The sequence below is a fragment of the Hibiscus syriacus genome, unplaced genomic scaffold (assembly GCF_006381635.1).
Source record: "Hibiscus syriacus cultivar Baekdansim isolate YM2019G1 unplaced genomic scaffold, ASM638163v2 tig00111372_pilon, whole genome shotgun sequence".
In the NCBI taxonomy this organism is placed as follows: domain Eukaryota; kingdom Viridiplantae; phylum Streptophyta; class Magnoliopsida; order Malvales; family Malvaceae; genus Hibiscus; species Hibiscus syriacus.
The window spans coordinates 760,932-786,394 of NW_024063072.1; the positions used below are offsets into that span (position 1 = coordinate 760,932).

The following is a 25,463-nucleotide window of genomic DNA, read 5'->3' on the forward strand; positions in this document are numbered from 1 at the left end:
CAACGACAACTGTAGACTATCGCAACGACAACTGTAGACTATCGCAACAACAACTGTAGACTATCGCAACGCGAAATGGAAAATCGCAACGCGAAATGAAAAATCGCGATTTTCAACTATCGCAACGCGAAATGGAAAATCGCGTTGCGATTTTCAACTATCGCAACGCGAAATGGAAAATCGCGTTGCGATTTTCAACTATCGCAATGCGAAATGGAAAATCGCAACGCGAATTTACGATAGTGGAGATCGCAATGCGAATTAGAGATCGCATTGCGATTTTGTTAGTCATTTTCGTAAATCCAAAAAAAGTTGATCAAAACCGTATATTATCTAGGATTTTTGGTCACTGAGGTTATTTTCTCATATATATATATATATATATATATATATATATATATATATATATATATATATATATATATATATATATATATATATATATATATATATATATATGCTATTAGTGTGGCTGTCAAGTTTAGAGTGATAATATTTATTATAGGTTGTCATACTAAATAGATTTGATTATCAAATATTAGATTTAATTGATCATATGAACTTCTCAGTGATCATATCAGGAGTTTATAGTTTATCAGAAGATATAAAACTTTAAAGATTTTGAGAAATTCTAAAGACTTCGATAGATGGAGAAATATTAGTGAAAGTACAACTTGTTGAGAAGGTATAATATATTTAAATCCAAGTGATCAGGGGTTAATTCTTGATTTTATTAAAATATTAATAAATATTCAACTAATTAAATTAATTAATTTTGATTTAAATTATAAATTTAATAAAAAAGAGAAAGGGAGAAATTTATTATCAAAGAAGTAAATAAAAATATGTGTGTAAAACATAAATTAATTATAATTTCACTTCATTTGGTTAGAAGTTTGGTGAACCAAATTAATCATGAATTGTTGACCCTTGTTATTATCCATCTTTTAGTCCACCCTTTCACGTCTTCCTAGAGACAAAGCTGATCTCAACGCATCAAAGCTGTCTCACTCTCTCTTTGCTTAAATTTATTCATTAGTACTCCTTTATCCTTCTCTTCCCTATTTTTTAATCTTATAGATATGGATGAATATTAAACATATATTTGATAAGTAATTTTATATATTTGGAGGATTGCCTCTTCGTAGTTAGTGGTACACCCAACGAGTGTAAAGAAAGGGGAATTGACCCTTGGTTGAAATGGAAAAATAATTCATTTTAGTTTGTTAGGTCAAATTCTATGCTTAATACTTGTATCATGCATAAATTATGGATCTAATACTTGTACTTTAATTTGATTATTTTTAGTCAATATACTTTTTTAAACTTTAGACTTCCAATCCTGATTAAATTGCATGATTTAAAATAATCAAATTGAAGAACATGAATTTAATCTAACACTAATTATAATATAGGGACTAATGACATAATTTTTTTATTAGTTTAGAATGATTACAAGATAATATATGTTCGGAAGTCTCTTAATCATTTGACAATAAATGTTCAAACACCATTGTAGATGTTGTGCCCGAACCTGAGACATCTAAGTATAACAATCATCATTTTAACTACTGAGGTCGTTTAATTCGTGCTAATAACATCTAAGTATAAAATCTAACTTTTTTAATACGAAACTTTTAGTTTAATACAGTAGGGAAACATGTCTTTAGGAATGGGTAATTAGGTAGGAAATAGGGTCAGCATCTATACCATTTCGATAAGCATGTTCGTTAAATGTGCAAGTTGGCTTAAGCCATACTTTGAACTAATTAATCCTCATCTTTAATGCATTAGAATATAGAAGCATCTTCAGAATTTGAACTCACTTTAGCTTTTATCCATATCTTTGTATAATATAACATTTTAAGAAAAATATCAACTACCATAATTCATATATTATTATAGTGTCCAATTAAAACAACTATTGGTCAAGCATACACGACCTAAATAATTGAAAAACAATTATTATAGTAATAGTACGTCCATTATATATTAATTTGCAGTATGGATAATCTCGTAGGAAGATTAGATAAGTTCAAATGCTTACATTATTTTTATTATTAGAGAAATGATCCGATTTAATACGCCACAAGCACTTTTAGAAAAGTAACACATATATTTATTAGAATTGATAAAAGAAAAAATAAAGCATGCGACAGTTTTTAATCCAATTATGCGAGTATTTAATTAATTAAATCAGTTTTAATAAATTTTAATTCAATTAGTTGTTTTAATAGTTAGAATTAAAAAAATGAAAAGAAAAAAAGTTTTAGTGGCTGTGTATGGAAAACAAAGTATTATTATTATTATTACTTATGTATGGTGGCAAAAGATGCGTGTAAAGTTGCAATGATGGTTGGGTGGTGCAACATCCCAATGGTTGGTTGATACCTTTGTGGTTTCCCTTTTCTTTTAACCACTTATAAAAATGATTTATCAATTGATTATTTTAGATTAAATTTTATAAAGATTATATCTGATCTATTGATCGATTATTTTAGATCGAAATTTGTTCCATTCGCAAAGGTCGAATTTCGAACTTATAACATTACTTAAGAAATTTAGTATCTCACTACATTAGACCAACTTATTATTAATAAAGATTTTCTCTTTCTAAAATTCTATGTAGAGTTGTTTGGATGATGAGAAAATGAGAAAGAAACGTCACCCAGACATTTTGCTATTTCTGTTTTTAGTGCAATCTAAAGTGGGTTTCCACTAAGGGTGGCTTGTGTTGGCGTCACAATTTTATGAACATTCTAACCTCAAAAACCTCATTCGTCTTCTCATTGACATTACCATACACAATTGGGTTCAAACTAGAATCATGAATAATGGTTCTTAAAAGGTCTTGGATCATACAACTTGTAAAATAGATTATAATACTCTTAGATTATTGAAATCGAAAATTCAAATATTCTACCATCGTATCGATTATTTAAAAATTATAAATTATTACTTACGCATTACTTTTATTAACAATAAAACATTGTAAATTATTACTTACATATGACTTTTATTAACAATTTAACATTATAAATTGATAAAGATCACTAAGTTTGTTGTGATATGAATGAAATTGAAAATGTTTTTATGTTAAAATTTCATTAACCTATGATAAGAGAAATTAAATAATAATGTCACAATCAAATTATAAAGTCTAAGCTCTATATGTATTTAAGACTAAGAATCATTTTAAAAGTATTTGGGAGCTATGGGAAGTGCGTGGAAGACCAGAAAGGAGCTAAATCTCTTTTCGATTTTTGTTAGCAATGTTAGTAAAAGGATTCATGTTCCAACTCTTAAGGATGCGTTTCAGGCGTATGGTGATGTCCAAGATGTTTTCATCGCTTATAACAGTAGGAAAAGATTAGATGCAAGTTCCACTTTTGCGTTTGTTAGATATAGAAAGAAATCGAAAGCAAATAATGCAGTGCTTAGAGCTGATGGGAGGATATTGGATGGCTTTAAGATTAGGGTTTTTCATGACAAAGTGGTTGATAGCTATTATCAGAAAGGGGATTATCAGAAAGGGGGTCAAGTTAATAATGTCAAGAAAGTTTGGAAACCAACCATTAGAGATGCAAGATCATTCAAGGACTTGTTGGGGGGTTGAGGATGCCTGATGGTAAAAGCCATGGAACAGAAGTGTTTAAACAGTCTGTGAAAGAAGTTTCTTTTAAGGGGGTGATTCATGTTAGTGTAGTAGATGGGAAAATGATGAATACTTATTCTAAGGTTGTTGAAGATAGTGCAAATATTATCATTCCTAAACAAGATTTATCGTGGGTTGGTTGCAGTATGGCTGGGAAAATCAAAAATAGTTATAATGTTGATATTGTTCAAACAGCGTTTAGAGCGGAAGGTTTAGAGGTGAAAGTAAGTCCATGGCATGACTTACTGGTTATCATTCAATTCAAAAGCGGAAGTGATCGTCAGTCGTGTTGGTTGAGTAGAGAATATTGGATACGTTACTAGTTTGAGGAGCTAGAATTGTTGGAAGGGTTAAAGAATAAAGTCAGTTTTAAAGTATGGGTTCTATTAAAGGATATGCATGTTTAGATCTGGAGTGTGAAGTTCTTCAATGATCTAGGTTGTTCATGGGGGAAAGTTCTGAAGGTAGACGATGAAACCAGAACCAGGGAGAGATTCGATGTTGCAAAGCTTCTGATGGAAGTTCAATCTGAGTCCTCTATTCATGATAATGTCTCCATCATATTAAATGGAAAGATTTTCAAAATCAGTATTCGTATAAAGCTATATAAGGAGGAGCGTACTTTTATAGATGGGTCAATGGCGGGGGGGATCAGAGTGGTTTCTAGAGATGGAACATGAGGCAGCAGATCATGTTTTCGAAGAAGACAATGTTGCAGAGGCTGAATTTTTGAAAAGTGGGTAGGTGATGAAACAGGTCGAGTCTGTTAGTGAGAGAGTTGAAAAGGATGAAGGCGTGTTGGTAATAGAATCGAGCCAAATGGGGGCTGTAGAGGTCAACTATGTGGATTTAGCTGTTTATTTCGGGGATTCAGAAGAGATATTGCATGATATTCCTATCAGGGCCAGTATTGGGCCTATTTTTCAGCCTGTAGACGAGAGCTTTGGGCTTTTGGAAATTAACAGAGATCAATCTCAGAGTTGGGAGAACCAGTCCATATCTCATTGTTCTAGGCTTCAGGATGTTCTAATAAAGGAAGTTTCATCTATCAATTTTATGGATGAAGCTCGGCTGGCAGTTTCCCAAGTGGGTATGAAGGGGATTTCTCAAGTTCAGAATCAAGCGGAGGGTAATATATCGCCGGAAATTACTCGAATTCCAAAGATGAATGGTTCAAATCGAGTGAAGAAAGATGTTTACATGAGATTATCAAAGGCTAGAAAGAAGAAATTGTGCAAAAAATGAATGCATGAAGAATGGAAGAGTCCAAGTTGGTCGAAAGTCAAGGATGATAAAGGTAGAATCCTTGGGGGGGAGAGTAGGTGCACAGAAAAGGAAGCGGAGATGACGATGGCAGTAGTCGAGGCTCTGGGAGTGGAATTCTCCGACTCAAGAGAAGTTATGATTGATAGGCTAGAAGCTATTGAGAGGAGGGGTAAGTCTTGATTCCGCTTTTGTTATTTGGTGTATCTTGTTTGGTGTGCGTTTTTATATATATGGAAGAGTCTATGTAAGTGCTATCCTGGAATGTGAGAGGGTTGGGAGAGTAGAAAAAATACGAGAGGTATCTCGTGTTATTGAATCGAATAAGGCTGATGTGGTCATGTTGTAAGAATTAAAAATTTCTATGATTAGTGGTTTTGTAGAAAGAAGATTGAAAGGGAAAAATTCTAAGAATCTTTTGTGTTCGCCTGTTGAATGAGCGTCTGGTGGTCTCATTTTGTTGTGGGATTCGAATATGTTTGATATGAGAGATCAAGTTGTGTTGAGGAGAATTTTAGCTATAAAGGGTAGTTTAGTTAGGTTCAATAAGGTTATAAGCTTTGTGAATGTTTATAGTCCGAACGTGCAAGGTGAGAGGAAGGAATTTTTTGAGAATTTGAATGTTGTGATCACTGACTTGAATTCCTCGATTATATTGGGTGGTGATTTTAATATTGTTAGAGTATATGATGAAAGAGTAGAGGTTTGTGATCATCAAGGAGTTATTAATATGTTTGAGGAATTTATCTCTAATTGGGATCTTATTGAAGTTCTAAATGTGGGTAGTCAGTTTACGTGGTTCAGGGGTGGTATGAATGTGGCGGCAAGTAGGCTCGATAGGTTATTGGTCTCTACAGAAATAGTAAGTTTGTTCCCCCTGATTATACAAACCACCTTACCGAGAAGCTTATTCGATCATAGGCCTATTATTTTAAAGGAAAAGAAGGCTAAAAAGTTCAATCGATCGTTCAAGTGGTTTAACCATTGGGCAAAAGATTCTGAGCTTGCTGGAAAAATTAAAGAATTATGTGAAAAGAATAGAGGAATATGGCTGAATCAGATTTTAGAGTTGGTAAAGGAGGCGACCAAGGCTCGGGAAAGAGTAACAAAGATGAAGTTTCCTTTTTTAGTGGAAGAGATTGGAAGAAAGATCGATACTTTAGAAAATAAAGTTATTGTTGAGGGCAATAACACTGTAATCCAGAATGAATTATATTCTTTGAATGCAAGGTTGTGGGCTGTGGTGAGAAAAAAAGAACGTGAGTGGTTATAAAAATCTAGATTGAAATGATTTAAAGATGGGGACAAAAATATAAGATTTTTCCACCTTTCTGCTATTGCTCGAGGTAGAATTAATATGATATCTAAAATTAAGACATTGAATTCGGTGGTGAAAAGTCGGGTGGGTATACAGAAGGCTTTTGTCAAGTACTTTAGCTCCGAATATAATGAAGTGTCTATTGTCCTTATTAAAAGATTCGGTATACCTTTGAAGAGGCTGAAACCTGCTTCTAGGCATTTTATTGAGCGTCCATTCTCGGAGGGGGAGGTTTGGTTATCTATCAAGGGGTTTGATTGATCGAAAGCCCCGGGGCCGGATGGGTTCAATAAGGATTTTTTTTAAGATGTTCTAGGGGTTTATAAAAGGGGAAGTTATGGCATTCATGCATAATTTTTATTGGGGCAGATTTCAAGATTTATCTTTTAATAAGTCTTTTATTCATCTCATTCCGAAGAAGGTGGAGGCTTTGTATCCGGAGGATTTCAAACCGATTTCGTTGGTGGGAAGTTTGTATAAGATAGTATCTAGAGTCTTAGCCAAGAGGTTGGGTTCTTACGCCTCTGAGGTCATCGGGGAGAATCAATTCGCTTTTATGCCTGGTAAGAAAATATCGGAATGCATCTTAATAGCAAATGAGGTGATTGATGGGCTGCCAAAAAGTAAGAAAAGAGCAGTTTTGATTAAGGCAGATTTTAGTAAAGCGTATGATAGTGTCGATTGGGGTTTTTTGGATTTGATCCTTAAGAATATGGGTTTTGGTAGGAGATGGAGAAGTTGGGTAAAAATGTGTATTTCGACTCCTTTGATTTCGATGCTAGTAAATACACATTTTATCTCACATTCAATTGCCTTTCCTATTTAATATCGTGGGAGAGGCTCTTAGTGTTATGTTCAAGAGGTCAATTGATATTGGTCTTTGTGGAGGGATTAAAATAGGGGAGGGTGGTGTCATTTTATCTCACATTCAATTCGCTGATGATCTTCTCATCTTTACCGAAGCTAAAGAGTCGTCAATTTTAAACTTTAATCGTGTTCTAAAAATCTTCGAAGTTGCGGCTGGCTTGAAATTAAACATGAAAAAGACAAAGATGTATGGGATTAATGTGGAGAACAACATTGTGAAAAGATGGGTTAACTCGATTTATTATGGTGTGGCAGATTTTCCATCAATGTACTTGGGTATGCCGCTTGGTCAGAAGAAAAATTCGAAGAATCTTTGGCATCCAGTATTGGAAAAAATCAAGAACTGATTACAAAGCTGGAAAGGTAAACTTTTATCTTTTGCGGGTAGAGTCACTCTGATAAAATCAGTCTTGGTTAATCTCCAGTGTATTACATGTCAATATTTCCCATCCCTGTTTCAATTATCGAGCAGATTAATAAGTATATGGCTAATTTTTTGTGGAAGTCCAAATTGGATAGGAATATTCACTGGGTTAAATGGAATAATATTTATGGTCCGAAATCACACGGTGGATTGGGTTTTTTACTTTAAAATAAGGAATCGTGCCTTGTTAAATAAGTGGTTTTGAAGATTTAGTGTTGAAATTGATAGCTTGTGGAGGAAAATTATTGTTGCTAAGTATAAATATGATCCTTATTCCATTATTCCGAGGGTAGTCAATCAAAGAAATTCCTATTGGATTTGGTTTAGTATTGTTAACCCGGGTAGTGCTGCTCAGGTGGATCTAATTGCGGAGTTGAAATGTGGTATGGGAGATGGGGAAAATTGATTTTTGGACTGATCAGGTTTCGCTCAAAGAGGTGTTCCCGAGAATTTATGCGATCGCGATTAGAAAGCTCGACAAGATAAGTGAGTTTGAAACATGGGAAAATGGAGTATGGTTGTGGAGGATTGAACTAAGAAGACCACTATTCGAATGGGAAAAATTAGTATGGTCGAATTTTATCCAATAACTGAATAAAGCGGTGAGTCTTAGACAAGGTGTTGATAAATTGAAATGGTTGGGGGCGGTCGATGGGAAGTATACTCCCAAAGCGTATTCCTTAAAGCTGTCATGCGGTAATATGGTGAAAGACCATATATGGAAACTGGTATGGTTTAAATGGGCTCCTCCTAAAGTAGCATCATTTTTGTGGAGAGTTGTGCATCAAAGAATTCCAGTCATGGTAGAACTGGAAAAAAGAGGTGTTAAGAATCTCGATAAGATGAGATGTCTTTTTTGTAATCAAGAGTCAGAATCGATTAATCATGTTTTATGTATATGTGGGGTTGTTTGGAAAGTATGGCAACGATGGTGTAGAGTATGGAAATTGAATTTAGTGATCCCATGAATATAAAACAGCTATTAGAAGTTTGGTTCTCTCAAAGAGTTAGGAAAAAACTTCGGTTTGTGTGGCAACTTGGTTTCTTTGGACTGATTTGGATTATTTGGCGATGTAGAAATGAATCCAGATTCCATGGAACTGTGTTCTCAGTGGAGCAAATTTTTACTAAAGTTTTAATTCTGGTGGGGGTATGGGTGAGCATTCTTCAGCCATCGTTAATACCCTATGTGCAAGATTTTGTTCGGAGTCTGGAATCTTTCCTTAGCAATTGATGTTTATGTTGTCGTCTGGTCTGAATTTCATGATTTTCAAATGTAAAATTTTGCATTTGTGGAATTGGATTATGGTCTGTTTAGGTGTATTGGTATTGTTATGGGATGTCTTGTTACTATGTTCGTATGCATGTTCGAGAAGAGTGTATGGGCAGGGGGAGGGATTTTGCAGTTTTAGGTGTCTGTGGGTTGTTTTTGGTTATGGTGTAATGATTGATCAAGCTTGTATTGTTTATTCTACCTCAAGGTTCACTCTTTTTCCTCCAAATAGGTATAGGGAGATTTTTTAATGAGGTCCTTGAGGTAGTGTACTTTGTAATTTTCGATTAATACAAAGTACCCCTTTTCAAAAAAATATTAATAATTGAGGGAATCAACAAAACAATATTCTATAATTAGGGAATTATTTGTATATTTACCCTAAATCGAATTTAATGAATGGTGGAGTTCATTTTGTAAAATTTATATTATAAACCATATTAGTTATGACGTATTTTTGCATAGAATGCCAAGAAAAATGTAGTTTGATGATTTGCTAATATAATAGAGCGTTTTCGTGTCTGATTTTGCAAACCTTTCAATCATTTTACCCGTCAAGAAGCATTATTATTATTTTTAAAATAATTAATAATAGACTCTTTGTGGAATGATGATAATATTTGTATGTGTTTAATTATGATTAAAAACGAATTTGTCTAGGTTTACTTTTAAATTTGAGGTTGACAGGATGAAAAATGGTATACTATGTATTTTAGTCACTTAACGTTTATTATATTTTTATTTTGATCATTTAATTTTACCATTCAACTTTCGAAGTTCGGGTTTTTTGGTCGTCCAATATCTAACACCGTTTAAATTTTTGGATAAGTTTATACAAAAAGCCCCGAAAGTCTCCTCTCAAACCTAGAAGTTGGATAAATTACACGTTTAGTATCCCAACTATCATTTTTGTTACAAAACTATATTCTGCTTCAAAATCATACCTAACATTATGTTTTGGTCATCTATTATTAAAAAATTAACGGTGATGCTGATATGTCAACATAAGATAATGTCATGTCATCATTTTTTTAAATGTCATGTCATCAGTTTTGTTACTTTTTCAACGGCGGGAGACCAAATGAAACCAAAACATAACATTAGTTATGATTTTAAAACAAAAAATAGTTAGAAGACCAAAACGGAACAAAAATGATTGTTGGGATTAAAATGTGCATTTTACTCATTTAATACTTCCTTTGGTCCATTGACGTTGTTGGCACCAAATTCTATTCGGGCCAACCCTTACTTGGGCTTTTATCCACCATCAGGCTTGAGCCCAAAACACGCCCACTCCTGTTGAAGTTAAGTGACCAAAATATAAATATGATAATAATTGGATGATTAAATAAATAGTTTACCATAAAAATATTATTGGAGTTGAGAAGTTGGACGCGTTTAAGAATACAAGTCATTCATGTTCCAAACAAAGGTAAGCAAGAAGGATGAGCCGAAGTATATAGCACACGACATAGTTAAGGGTGTTCAATAGGTAAGTTCGGTTAATCGAATTAAATTTCTTAAAATTAGTTGATTAATTTAATTGAAATCGAGAAGTGAATACCTAAAAGTTATATCCAATTGCTTTTGGATTTGTGTGTTAATCAATCTTTTCCACCTTATAAATATGTATATTCTTAATTTGTATTTTCTAAAGGGCTTTAAAATTTTGTATTTTCTAGTTAACGAGATCATACTATTTAATGTATTATACACTCAAAATGTATCAAATGCAAGTATAGATTTCACTGTTTAATAACCTACTACTACGGGTCATAGTTGGAACAGTAGTAATATCATACGATAAGAATAAAAAATAGAACTATTTCTTGAATAAGGTCGGGTTAAATTTGAACTAGATTTATATATGATGATAATATAGTTTATGTTTGTTCAACCCAACAATTAATGATGATAATATAGTTTATGTTTGTTCAACCCAACAATTAATATGAATTTCTAAATTTATCTAAACTTGTTCATATTTTTAAACGACTAATTAATTAAATTTTTTTCTTAATATTTTTGTGACGTCTTCTTCTTTCATTTTGATTTTTGTTTAATCAGTACTGACATTAATTTTAATATTGGTTATTATTTTTCTTGTTCTCTGTCATACTATGTTATTTTTTTCTTTTTTTTTCTTGATTTTTTTCAATTTTAAATAAGAATCTTTGTCATTGTAACATATTTTGCTCTACTTTTGTGGCACACTTTTTTTTTTTGCTCTCACGACACGTTCCTTATAGTTTTTGGTATGTTTTTCGCTTACTTATGTTGTCGTGTTGGTGCTCGCACAAAGATCCTCAAGACATTTATTTTCTGATTGATTTGTCAGTGGTCACATATTGTCAGATTCTTTCTTTGGTAAAAGGTTGTTTGCTAATATAATCAGATTTTTGTAGCGAAGCAGCTTGCCAAATTATTTAGTTCGCTTATCACTCATGTATCATTTTGTAAAGCGTCTCATTCGACAAAGATAATGAGTTTTATGAAGATTACTGGTTCTTTTGATATTAGACGTTATTCTCAATGAAATGTTTTTTTTTCTTCATATCTTTGAGTTTTATATTTTTGTTTTATGTATAATTTTTTCAACTATTGTATCATTTCTTCTCTATGTTTCGGTGCATTGTAATTTTGGTTATTTTCATTGTTTTTTAATGAAATCAAGTTGTTATTGTTGAAAAAATAAATGACTAACTAAAATATATTTTCTATTTGCTTATATTATTTTAATTTTTTTTAGATATTTGTTCTAATTTTGCACCTCTCCTACAACAACAATCAGTTCAATGGGATAAATCGGATCCTGGATGCGTTTGCGTCAACACAGATGGTGCTGTTGCAGGCACTCCTTCGCACAGTGCTACAGCAGATTCCATCAGGGACAGTGAAGGAAACTGGTTGCTTGAGTTTACATGTCAAACAGGCCACTGCTCTCCTTTGCAAACTGAACTTTGGGGAATGCTCACTGCTCTGCAAATTGCATGGGATCAAGGTCATGAAAGGGTTATACTCCAATCGGATTGCCTCCAAGCAGTTAAACCTTGTGAATGATGAAGCCAATTCAGGTGAACATATTATCCGTAATTCGTGCCATCCAAAGACTTCGACAAAAATGTTGGGCAACATCTGTCCAATGGATTCCAAGAGAAGCGAATAAAGTTGCAGACAAAAATCTTGGCCTCTCAGATTGCTCTCCTAGTATTTCACTGCTTGAGCACGCTCCTCTGATAATTCTAGGGTTACTGGCTAGAAATGCACACGGACCTCCTTATTTCCGAAACTGATGTAATTTGAACACTCTTTCCAATTAAAAAAATATTTATAAAAAGTTAAATTATTTTTTTCATGCTTACCTCCACTACACAAAACAAGTTTTTAGAGATATTTTATGAGTCATATAGCGGCGTTTTTAAGCACCGCTAAAAACCCATTTTACGGCGTTTGATCAAAAAACACTAAAAATATCGTTATAAATCCATTTTGTTGTAGTGCTTATAATATTATATAGGCAAAAGGGTAATTTTTGCCCATGTAGTAGACTCAATTTATCATTTTCGCCTCTATCGTATTTTCGCATCAATTTAGCCCTCGAAGTTATTCAATTGCATCATTTTATACTTTACCCCTCACTTAAAACCCTAAATTGAGAGTTTTAAATTAGAGATTAAGGTTTAGAGTTTAGGGTTTAGAGGCTATAGGTTAGGGTTAAGGGTTACAATTTAAGGTTTTAAGTCAGGGGTACATTATAGAATGATACAATTAAACAACTTTGATGACTAAATTGATACAAAAATATGATATAGATGAAAAATGATAAATTAAGTATACTACAGGAACAAAAATAACCCTTAAACCTATTATATATTATTACATTTCATTTGAATGTATGAGCTCAAGCAAAACTCATTTTAACTAGGTTTAAATTCTTTTACTAATTCTATTTTTCTAGCCTGATATTATGGATCGAGTTTTTCTATATTTTAGAGTATATTTTGAATTTGAATGAACAGTTTTAACTCCTAAATAAGTTTATAAAAATCTCTCTGAGTAAAGTATCAATACTCATCTATAATAATAAGAAGAAAAAGATTGTTTTCCTGACATGAACATGGCATAATTAAATTGGGTTCGGGTCGGAGCTTTGGGCGGAACTTAACCAATCTCAATACACCTTATACTTTTTAGCGTAAGCTACATGTTTCAATCACTTTTATTTCGTTTTGGTCACTCAATTATTATTTTTAAATCATATATAAGGTTACATTTTAATTTCATTTTGGTCACCCATCGTTAAAAATTAATAAACTACTAATGTGCCATTTTCTTTCAATGATAACGTGACATTACATTATGGTGATACATCAGCATAGCCGTTAATTTTTTAACAGTGGGTGACCAAAATGAAATAAAAAATAAATGTTAGGTATAGTTTTAAAAAAAATAGTTGAGTGACCAAAATGGAACAAGAATGATAGTTGGGGTAATTAACATATAGTTTACCCTATTTTTTTTCTTTCTATTTTTTTGTTTAGCCCTTCTAAGTTTTATCTCCCAAGCTTAAATGATAATAGGAAGTATTTTAAATACTAAAATTATCATATGCAATTGCTCTAAGAGAATCAAATATAAAGTTTTTATGTTTATTATTCGAATTAATTTTATTTATTCAAAAAAAATATTTGGATATTGAAATATAACATCAATTTAGTTAGTTGTACTTGTATATACTAAAAATATTAGTTTAACATAATCATATATTTGGATATTTCATGAATAATATTTTATTTCTACATTAATTAAACATTCATACCTAAGGTTATGGAATTTGGATGTTAACAAATCTTATTGGCTTGAATTTGGAGTAAATCATAAGGAACAAAAAGATGTCCTTATGATAGTGATCGGAGACTCTTCCTTTCTATTAAATTGAGGACCAATTTGCAAGAACATAAGAACTAAAAATCATATATATATATATATATATATTTAAAAAATGAGAATAAATTATTAAATTTTAATATTTATTAAATTATTATAATTTGTAATTAAATATACTTTTAGCTTTAAGTTATTTACATAACATAATATTTCATTTGAACTGATATGAATGAACTATAAAAAAGTATTTAAAAATAAAATAATTTAAACATTTTTATTCAAACAGTAAATCTAGGACCTTTAGAATATAATAGTAATAATAATGCTAATTAAGACTCATTTGATACATTATTATTTTCGAGTTGAATTCTAAATTTTGGGATTATATTAAATTGGGCCAAATTCTTGGGCTTTGAATTCTTATAAATTCCAAGCTCAATTAAGCAATTAATGCATGGGTAAACTACATGTTTAGTATCTAAACTATCATTTTTGTTTTATTTTGGTCACCCAATTATTATTATTATTTTTTAAAAAAATCATACCTAACGTTATGTTTTAATTTCATTTTGATTATCCACCATCAAAAAATTAATAGAACTGCTAACATGACATTTTCAAAAGAAAATTTCAATGAGAACGTAGTATTACCTTAATGTGACATATCAACATCATTGTTAGTTTTTTAACAGTGAGTGACTAAAATAAAACCAAAACATAACATTAGAGATAACAAAAAATAGTTAATTGACTAAAGTAAAACAAAAATGATAGTTGTGGTACTAAAAGTGTATTTCACCCTTAATATATACACCCCAACCACTCAAAAGAGGATATATTTTTTAAATTAATAATATACTATTTGTTTTGCTTTATGCCACTCAAATCTTGATCCTAAATTCCTTATGATATAAGCATGGCATGTATATGAAATGATAATACGAGTGTGCACTCACTTTAATAATGAGTAAGAATAAATTCGTCTTTCAAAAAGACTACAAAAGTAGAACTTAGCTCATGCCAATGGAGTCTTTAACAAGGTTTTCATAATCTGAATTTGATTTCACCTCACTCGAATTTTTTTCTTCAAATCTTGAAAAATTATTTTTATTCATACTCAAATGTAAATATAATAAATATTATTATTATTTTATTTTGTAATATGAATGAAAAGGGAATTTAATTTATGAGTCCAATTGGATAAAAAATAAGAAATTAAAATATAATTTATTTCTTAAATGTATATATATATATATATTAAAATTATTAGATTATTCTTACTATAATTATAATAGTATTTATATTTTTTATACTTTTGTATCATCTTTGAATGCATAACTAAAATTATATTTTTAAGATCGAAACTTTGATAGGATCTATGAGTAAACTTTTTACCATCCCACCAATAATCATTATTAATAAAATTTTATACAATACACTTTCTATATTATTCTTTATATGATTATAATGCCTTTATTAATTGTTGGCTTAAGGTCACTGTTGTCCCTGTAATAAACTCAATTTATCAATTTCGTCCCTATTGTTTTTTGCATCAATTTAGCCCTCGAAGTTGTTTAGAATGTTTATCCTAGCCCTCGAAATACGTTTTGACTAACAGTCCTTTAGTCTTCTGCTTTTATCAACACCAGTAATTTTCAAATCATCCAATATTACAAACGTATCTTGACGATGACGTGAAATATATTCAAATAAATAAATAAATAATAAAATATTTGAAATATTTACTAAATACAATTGTTAGAAAAAATCCTCAAAAATTTGATCTAATCTCACTAAAATAAATAATAATTTTTTGGAAATTTGTTCTACTAATTATGTTTAATAAAATATTTTAACCTAATCACTTAATCCATAGACACAAAAGCCTCACAGTTCTGTTAGTTAAAACGTCGACGAATTTCAAGGGCTAAGATAAATACCCTAAACAACTTCGAGGGCTAAATTAGTACAAAAAAACGATAGGGGTAAAATTGATAAATTGAGTTTACTACAGGGGCAACAATGACCCTTAAGCCTTATTTTTTTATAGAAGCCGACGGCTTTATTAAAAAAAATTCAGAATCACAATGAAAATTTACAATTATAATCATAATTTAAACGTATAATAAGGACATTTTCCTATAATCATTGACATAAAAACTATTCATTTAAGATCATACAACGACCATATAAAGAAAATGTTAAAATCCTAATAAAAAAAATTCAAACAAGAGATAGATATGAATAGATTTGATCGTACCGATAAACAAAGCATAAAAGGAGATTAAATTACTAAAATATCACCGAAAAATGTAAATTAGAATTGAGAGACATGAGAAAATTATTAACGGACACAAATAGTGTATTCAAATTCAATTTTAGAGTGCACAACAAGGAAGATCAACATGATAACAAACAAATGTTATCTTGATCAGTAGAGAAGGTGTTAAAACTAACTATGAAAAAAAAGATAAACAAAAAAAAAACCAAACGGTTGATGCTGAAGATATAAAACATAGCAAAAGGTAGAGAAAAACAGATCATAAAGACATAGTTATTAATAATTAAAAAATAAAAGAAAAAAGAAAAAAATATGATATAATAAAAAGAAAAGAAAAAAGAGAAATATCGACGGAGACGATCAACATCAAGATTAATACCATCACCCATCATTCAAAGATAAAAAAGTAAGGGTAAAGTATAGTAATAGTCACTGAACATTTCCAAAACTTGCATTTAGGTCCCTCAACTTTTAAAACTTGTAATACAGTCCCCAAACATTTAATTCGTTTGCAATATGGTCCCCGCACCTATGAATATTAGGGTAAATTATATAAATGGTCACTAAACTTTTCAGGCACTTAAATTTAGGTCCCCCAACTTTTAAAAATTACAAAACAATTCTCAATTTCATTCTAAACCACAAATTCCAAAGTAATTCAATTTCATTCTAAACCCTAAATTCCAAAATAATTCAATTACATTCTAAAACCCAAATTCTAAAATACTTCAATTTCTGTCTTTTTATAAACGACGCCAATGTCACTAAATTATTAATTAATTTACTTTTTATATTTAAAAACATATGATAATTTTTTATTATTAATTTAAAGACATGAAAATTTTTCAAAAGTAAGAATATATGATAATAATTCATTTATTTAAAAATAATATATTTCTGATTATTTGTGTATGTTTTTATATCTAATCATACGTGTTAATATATTTTATATCTTTCACATAAATATTAAGACTACATAAATAACAGAGTCAAAATTTTATATACGAGTTATGTTAATTATAGTAATGATGTATAAATATTTTTTTATTTTTATACTATTTCTATTATAATTAAAATATAAATATTACCATGATAATTAAATATTTATTTACTTATTACATCGAATATTTTTTGTAGAAAAATTATTTAATAAAATCATAAAAAAACACAATAAAAAAATAAACACTGAAGTTGACTACTTCAAAAATAAAATAAAAAAATCAATAATTTAATATAATATACCCTAAGTTGATGATAACAATCAACTCAAAAGAGATGGGGTTTGTGCCATGTTTTCGTAACATACGTAAACTTTCTATTTCATGGTCACGTATTCTTTTAGTTCTAGCATGATCTATTTTTTAATTTTCTAATATAGGTAAAAAAATGTTATTTTCTTTAAAAGTTTTAAATTCAAACAATTGTGTTTGTAGGGTATATCTATATTGTTAATAAATTAATTTTTTTGAATAAATACTATCTTATAATCACATCAAACTATTAAAAAAAATTAAATTATAATTGAAATAAATAAAAATTATAAGGATGTCAATTGGGGATTTTGATTCTTAATTTTTTTCATTGAGAGATTGTATTTTTTTTATTCAATTTCTTCCATAATCATTTTTTATATTTAAATTATTGAAGATCACTAAATTTACATTTACGAGGAGGGAGTGTATTTTTTTCTTCACAAAAGTAAAAAAATAAAAACGCTATCACGTTCTTAAAGATAATCTATTATATTTCTCCTTAAATTGAAGTATTTTAGAATTTAGGGTTTAGAATGTAATTGAATTATTTTGGAATTTAGGGTTTAGAATGAAATTGAATTACTTTGAAATTTGGGATTTATAATGAAATTGAGGAATGTTTTGTAAGTTTTAAAAGTTGGGGGACCTAAATTCAAGTGCCTAAAAAGTTCAATGACCATTTATATGATTTACCCTAATTTTCATAGGTGCGGGATCATATTGCAAACGGATTAAATGTTTGGGGACTGTATTGCAAGTTTTAAAAGTTGGGAGACCTAAATGCAAGCTTCAGAAATGTTCAGTGACCATTACTATACTTTACCCTAATATTTATTATTATACATTAAAGTATGGGTATGTTGATTTTTTATCGAATTAAATTAGTGTTGAATTTTGTGACACCAATTCAGTAAATAATTATTGATGAAATGATAAGATATTTATATATAAATGTTTTTGGTCTTGTTCACATATTTTAGTTATTTTATTTCATGATAAAAATTCCCCTACAGTAATATTCAGTATACTTTAAAGAGTATATTGATTTTTTTAATAAAATTGATGTCAAATTTTGTAACATTAGCTCAATCAATAATTTTTTTTTAATATAAACGATCACTTCATCAAGTAAAAAGAGCATCAGAAGATACTAGTGGTGAAATACAAGAAGGAACATTGGAATTGAAAAACAAAGGAACTGAAGTGAGGGACATAAAACGAGCTAATTCAAAAGCAACACCATTATATTCCCCGCGGACAAAACCCGAGGATGAGAGTCGAGTAAACGTCGAGCAGCAGCAAGAATAAAACCCCAAACTGAGTGATCCCAAGAATAAAACCCCAAACTGAGTGATCCCAAGAATGATTAGCCAAGAATAAAACCCTAAATATTATTTTAGAGGAATTTTTGTTTGTTCGCACTTTCATATTTTGTTAAATAAAACAATTAAAATCTACTCATTGGGATTTGAACCGGACACAAAGTCTTATATTCAAATATTTCATCACTCAAACGATAATTAATAAAAGTTTGTGACATTTTAATTCTTTTGCAGTTTTATATTTTCTCCATTTTTAATCTGGGTAAAGTATACAAATGATTTATTCACTATAAGATATTATTTTATTGAGTCTTACGATTATTAAAAGTTATAAAATGATCTATCAATTATAAAGAGTTACTTTCTTGACTCTCTTGACTATTAAAACTTACAAAATGATCACCTGATTATTCTTTATGTTTCAAACTTATCATTTTCAGTTAAAAAATTAACGATCTTTTGAACTGAACGTTAACATACTGACTGAGATATTATAGATATTTGAGATTACGAGATCATATTTTATCATTTCTCAATCAACGTGTTAACGTACAACTTAGACTGTCGTCAACTTTTGTAACGAAAAAATACGAGTTTAGAATATAATCAAGTGACAATTTTGTAACTTTTATTAGTCGAATGATTTAACAAAAAAACTCTCTATAATCATAAATCGTTTTGTAATTTTTAATAGTTTAGACTAAATAAAATAATATCTTATAATCGAAACTATTTATATACTTTACCTTTTAAATTTTTTACAGTGTTTTATTATGTCACATTATTTATAAATAGGAAAACTCCAAGGACAATTATGATAATAGAATAAAAATAGAAAGATTAAATTAATAAAAATAATAAAATGATCTAAAGTAAGGATTTCATCGAAATATAGTCACAAAATATATATTAATTTATTAATTAATTTTGAAGTTTACTTTCAAGTTTCAACTAACCTTGGACCAAGAGAGGTAAAGGACACGTAAGAGAGTTCAAACAAAAACGCCAAAAAATATTAAAACATAATTAATTAAATGGCATCCAAAAATGAAAAACAATTAAACCAATTTAATCGTTAGACTTAATTTCATTTCCGGGCAGCCCGAACTGAAAGTTCTTTCTACACAATGAGTTGATGAGTAGGCTGCCTGTGTTGCCCGATTATGAACTGGGAAAAATGACGGGCAGTCGTTCCACATCCCCAGTTCTCTCTCTTTCTCTTCCTCCCTTTTGCCACTGCTATATCTTTTCTTCCCTCTCCATTTCTCCTTGATCACAATCCGACGGTCCACAATGAACGCTTATCCTTTCGTTTGTTTCCTTTGCTTTTAGTGCTGCAAACCCTCGGATCTAATTTTGCTTAGCTCCAACGCTTATTCTTTTGCTCTCTTCCTTTGCTTTTAGCTATGCAAATCCTCAGATCTACTCTCTCAGCCATCTGATTTCCGTTCCTCAGTACGTTTCTTTCCTCTTGTCTTCTCTTTTCGAATTTCAGAAAGTTTTCGAATCTCTATAATCTTTAATTAATTTTAATTTGGCTGCTTTTTTTTCAAAAACAAAAAGCTTATTTTTACGAAAATCAACTTTCCACCGGCGAGTTTGGCTCGTAATTGAAGGTTCTTTGTTCTGTTTTTTCTTCTAAAGAAAGCTTCGTTTTTAGCATAATTCCCGCTATTTTTTATTTTTTTTCACCGTGAGAGGAATATTTATTTGTTTTAAAAATCCTACTAATATTTTGAAATTTCGTTATGTTTTTGCTAGGCCGTACTATATATATGTAGGAATAAAGTGATAGATCTAACGGCTGATGTAACTTCAGCTTAGATCTAAAGGTGGAGATTCTTTTTTTGTGCAGATTTATCTTTGGCCGTAGTGAAACAGAGAAGCTGACCTCAGTTCAATGGCAGTTACGGTTAGTCACGTCGTGCTAACATGCGCCGGTGAAACTCTAGCTACCATCCTCTTTTCGACTCTTGCCAAAACCTACCTTTTAGCTCTGGTAACTTGGCATAGATTTTATTTATTTATTTTCTACTATATATATTTATAATTCTCGTCTGCCGTTGTCAGAACCATGTCCTATAATTTTATGCTTTTTTTTTTCTCACTACGGGTTGCTTGGTTTTTTTTTCTTAGTACCATAGCTAAAATGAGCCGTTGTAGGGTTTCCATGTTTTGGAACCCCTCTTTCTCTTTACTAAATATATATTTTATGTTTTAAAAAACCTGTAGATATATTTTTGAACAAATATCAAATATATGTATATTTTTAAATATATATTTCTTGCTTTTTCTTGCTAAAAGTATCTGATTCCACCTTCACCACCACCACAGAAGAATTTGCTTTTACTAAGATGCGCCGTTGTTAGGGACCGAGATTTTATGGCGTCGGGATTTTGGAATCTCATTTTAATACGATATAACCCGATTTTATTTTTGATAAAAATTACCAGAATTGATTATTATCTTATACAGAAGCATATTTTAATTTTTGATATGGATCCTTTTATAAACGAAATTATTTTTTGATCTTTTATTTTGCTAACTTACGCTTTTATATGGGCAGATAGAGGAGAGCATTACCCGTAGTTGTTGGGGGTAGCTTAAGTTTTGTCGCATGTGAAACTTCAATTAAATTATTTCGGTTCACTTTTTTAGAATTTTTTTTTCTATTTTGATTCATAATACGTTAAATACTTTGTTTCACTAAAATTTATAAATTATATTTAAAATTACGTTTTTGAAATTTTCATAAATAATGAATATAAAACAATAAAAACGTTAACTTTAAAGAAAATATCTGACGCTATAGACTTTGTCGTTTGTCTTGTTTTCTAAAACACTAACAGTCAAATTTCTTTGTTATGGAACCGAATATTCCTTGGATACTATCCTTGTCAAATCATAGGTGCCACGTCACACTTTTTATTTAATATATATATATATATATCCTTTTTTTTACATTTGATTATTGAATTTTTTAAAGTACAATAAAAAAAATAGGAACAATAAGAAAGTTCTATTATTAATCATGTAATTTCTCCTAAAATATATAATTAAATGTATTTTTTTCAATTAATAAACCGATAGCATGTAAAAAGAGCTGAGTATGCATTTATAATCAAAGCACAGGTTTTAATTAATCTTCAACTGATAATTATTTTGTAACTGAGACCCTTAGCTATGCTTTTTTTACTATTTGTTTGATTGGTGAACATGTTTTTCATAGTTATAATTGCTAGTGTAGCTTCTGCTTTAAACCGTGCTGTGAAAACAAACTATTTCTTTTGGGATTGGTTTCAGAACTCCTTCACATTGATGTTGGCTAACAAACTCGGAATCGAGGACGACCAGTCTCAAAACCAGCCTAAGCCGAAGGAAACTGATGGGGAAGATGACGATGATAAAAATGACGACGACAATGGGGGCGATGAGTTTGGAGATGGTGAAGAGGAGCTGTCATCGGAAGGTGGGGAATACGGCAACAATGGTAACAGCAACAAGAACAACCCGAAGAAGGGACCGGAAGGTGGCGCAGGTGGGGCAGAACAGAATGGGGAAGATGAAGACAATGACAACGAAGAAGATGGTGAAGACCCAGAGGACGATGATGATGACAATGACAATGATGAAGATGACGACGATGATGGAGGTGAAGAGGATGAAGAGGATGTTGGAGTGGAAGACGAAGACGGGGAAGGGGGAGAGGAAGACGAAGACGAAGAAGAGGCTCTTCAGCCACCAAAGAAAAGGAAGAAATAAATTCTTAGTAGATAAGTTGAAGCCTCCATTTTAGGTAAACTTGTTCATCTAACATTATGGTATTTTATTTAGGCGTGAAGGAGGATGTTTAAGGTTAATGTTTTTATGCATATGTATCACTTTCGTTTCTTTGCATAATTAGAGTACTGTTGGAACTATTTGAGCAGCGGCAGAAGATTCACTTGAAAACAATTTGTATGATTTCAGCGGTTACTTTTCAGAAGAGTTAATAGATATGATAGTTTTGCTAACACGATTTTACAAATATCATCACTATATTATATCGTGCTTAAATAACTAGTTCGTGTAAACTCATCAAGTAGTTCAAATAGCTGTGTATAAAATATGTGTTGTCAACTACTAAAATAGATTATAAATAGATATTGTTTCATAATCACGAAAGCTATTCACATAAAAAGTTAAATACTAATTACTTCGACTTTTTCAATAATTCAAGCTCGACTGAACAATGATCCATCGGAACTTCTGACCGTAGACAACATGACATGTTGATCTGATTCATAGGGTTTCTTGCCTGTTGCTCCCGTTGGAGTAGAACCCTATTTGAAAAATCTTTTCGTATCTTTATTATCGAACACAAAAGCAGAAGAAACCGGCAAATCGGCATCGTCGGTGAGATTTTTGATCAACTCCAATGGCGGATCAAAGAAGTGATTCATGGCAGACTCTCCATCATCATCACCAACGTCGTGGTCAGGTATAAAGATTGACGAAGCCCAAGATCAGCATTCGAATTTTTCCAGGGAAACTGTTCTTGATATAAAATTATTCTCAATATCATGGTTTCTTTCATTCTTGGCCTCACTGGGTTCCCTTTACCGAAGGCCGGTAGGGAAAAGCAAAGGGCTCAACACATTTGAAGTCGATGCTCTTCCGGAAACCATCGTCTTTAAAGTCGGGATCGGAAATTAAACCGGCACGATTATGGTGCCAAAGATCAACGGATTCTTGACTTACGACTTTCGAGTTCTTCTTCCACAGAAGTTGACTCAGTAGAAGTTAAAAACTTGTGCTTTGTGGTTTTTTTTGGGGGGGGGGGGGGCAAAAGAGGCGGTTGAAGAAGAGGGTGAGGGCGGCATCAGGTGGAGGCGCGTGATCATGTTCAAACTTGTCTCTCCCATGGATGAGAAGATTGATTCCCCCAATGATATTGGATCAACGGATATTTGTTTTTCATTTTGCAGGCTCAGTCCTCGCATGCGATGACCATCTTAGTAGTGATTTGCATGTTGTATGACTTGACAAGCGTTAACTACCGGATTTGCGAACATGTTCGAAATACATATATTTCATATTTTTTTTCAAAGTTATTTTTTATGTATAGAGTATTATAATTCGAAATTCATATTTGAATTTATATTTAGCAATGATGGATTAGTTTCGGGATCAAATCTAAACTTGTAAACATTTTGAGAGATATAATGAGAACTTTTAAAAAAAATTGAGGATTTAATTAAATTTTTTGAAATTCTAGAAGATTTAATGAAGATCTTTTAACAATTTTAAGGTGCTAAATTAAAAATATTTAAAAATCAAAATTTTATAGTAAATTATAACAAATTTAAGGTTCTAATTAAAATTTATAAAATTTTTAGGGGTGTAATTCAAATTTCCCCAAACATTAATAGTACCTATGAAATGATGTGGTTCATAATTAGGGTAAAACTGCTGCTTGTGGGTAGGGTTTCATAAAGCATGCTATATTAATCGCGTCTATCTCATTTAATTAATAAAATATTTTTGGTTATTGATAGAATTGTCACATAAGATAAAAATATATGTAGTCAAATGTATTTTTAAAAGATATATTTAATTAATCACGTTTTTAAAGGACATGTTTGACAAAATATATTTATACTTGACAGTTCTAAACACAAATGTAGACTATTTCAATAGTTAATTAACTTTGAATTTTAGTTTAATAAATATTCATTTAAATAATTTTATTTACATAGCAAAAGCATCTTATGAACATAAATTCAAATCTATTTTGGAAATTGAAATACAAAATTTTAAGTCGAAAAGTATTAAGCTTTCCATATTAATACATATTTTCAAAATAAAAATCCAATTTAACCAACTATTTATAATTACACAATTATATATATATATATATAACTATTAAGTTTTGTATATGTCGCGGCCGTATTTCGGATGGTCTCAGAATTAGGCTTCGACTTGAATAAAATATGTTAGAGTCGCCACTGATCATTTAAAAATATTTAGGTTGATCGGACATCATCTTACCTAATTTGTGTTTTACCATAAATATGTCAGATTCGGGAGTCAGTTACAGTCAATGAAGGATTAACACCCTTGAACCGCCCTTTCGATACCCTTTTAATTTGTCGGTTGTCTTAATTGCGAAAATTAAAATTTAAAGACTCGATTCGAATTACTTACCTTTGATCGATTGAAATTACTTCTAAAAAGTTAAAAACTGTTGAATTATGTTTCGATATAACAAATTTAAGGCAAAATATTTTTGGACTTGAATTGAATTTATTCAAAGTTTTTAAAAATGTTTCAAAAATAATTCAAAGTCCGTTAAATTCGGATTTGAGCAAAAATGTTAAAGTGTACCGATACACCCTGCAGGGTGTATCGATGCAGTGTATCCATACACCTATGACTGCTCAAACATCGAATTGAATACACTGCATCGATACACCATGCAGTGTATCCATACACCTATGACTGTTCAAACATCGAATGCAATTAGTGTACCGATACACTCTCTAGTGTATCAATACACACTGGCTGCAACAACTAGTTTAATTTGAATTTAATGAAGGTGTACTGATACACTATGAATGTGTACCGATACCCCATGTTATGGGCAGCCTATTTTTGCAGGAAAATAATCCCCAAACGACTCCAAAACATCCCCAATGGCTAGATATGACTTCTAACACATTCCAAGATATAAATACAAGCTGAGGACACTTGAAAAAGCAGGAGAACACTTATCCAAGCAATCAAACACAAGAGAAGAGTTTTTCATTCTTATTTTTCATCTTTCTTGTAATTATTGTGTTCTTGTGAGCTTAAATCTTGTAAACACCCTACATTTGAGAGGTTTTCTTGTTTACTTATTTTATCTTTTTGTAAAAGGAAAGGTTCTAACTGAGCCCTTG

At 30.7% G+C, this 25,463-nt stretch overlaps 2 protein-coding genes across 3 annotated transcripts; both read left to right on the top strand.

Annotated features, from left to right (window-relative positions):
* The first annotated feature begins 3,214 nt into the window (after positions 1 to 3,214).
* LOC120159761 (serine/arginine-rich splicing factor SC35-like) lies at positions 3,215 to 3,616 on the top strand. The gene has a single exon (XM_039170321.1). The coding sequence runs from the start codon at positions 3,215 to 3,217 to the stop codon at positions 3,614 to 3,616; it is 402 nt and encodes a 133-aa protein (XP_039026252.1).
* A 16,045-nt stretch (positions 3,617 to 19,661) lies between these two features.
* Positions 19,662 to 22,463, top strand: LOC120159710 (prostatic spermine-binding protein-like). Of its 2 annotated transcripts, none has more exons than XM_039170278.1 (3): positions 19,662 to 20,000; positions 20,383 to 20,542; positions 21,847 to 22,463. In XM_039170278.1, the coding sequence occupies exons 2-3, from the start codon at positions 20,444 to 20,446 to the stop codon at positions 22,303 to 22,305; spliced, it is 558 nt and encodes a 185-aa protein (XP_039026209.1). In that variant the 5' UTR covers positions 19,662 to 20,000; positions 20,383 to 20,443; the 3' UTR covers positions 22,306 to 22,463. The 2 variants fall into 2 exon arrangements, with proteins under 2 accessions (XP_039026209.1, XP_039026208.1); XM_039170277.1 differs by having other exon boundaries at positions 19,662 to 19,998; positions 20,399 to 20,542.
* The last annotated feature ends 3,000 nt before the right edge of the window (positions 22,464 to 25,463 follow it).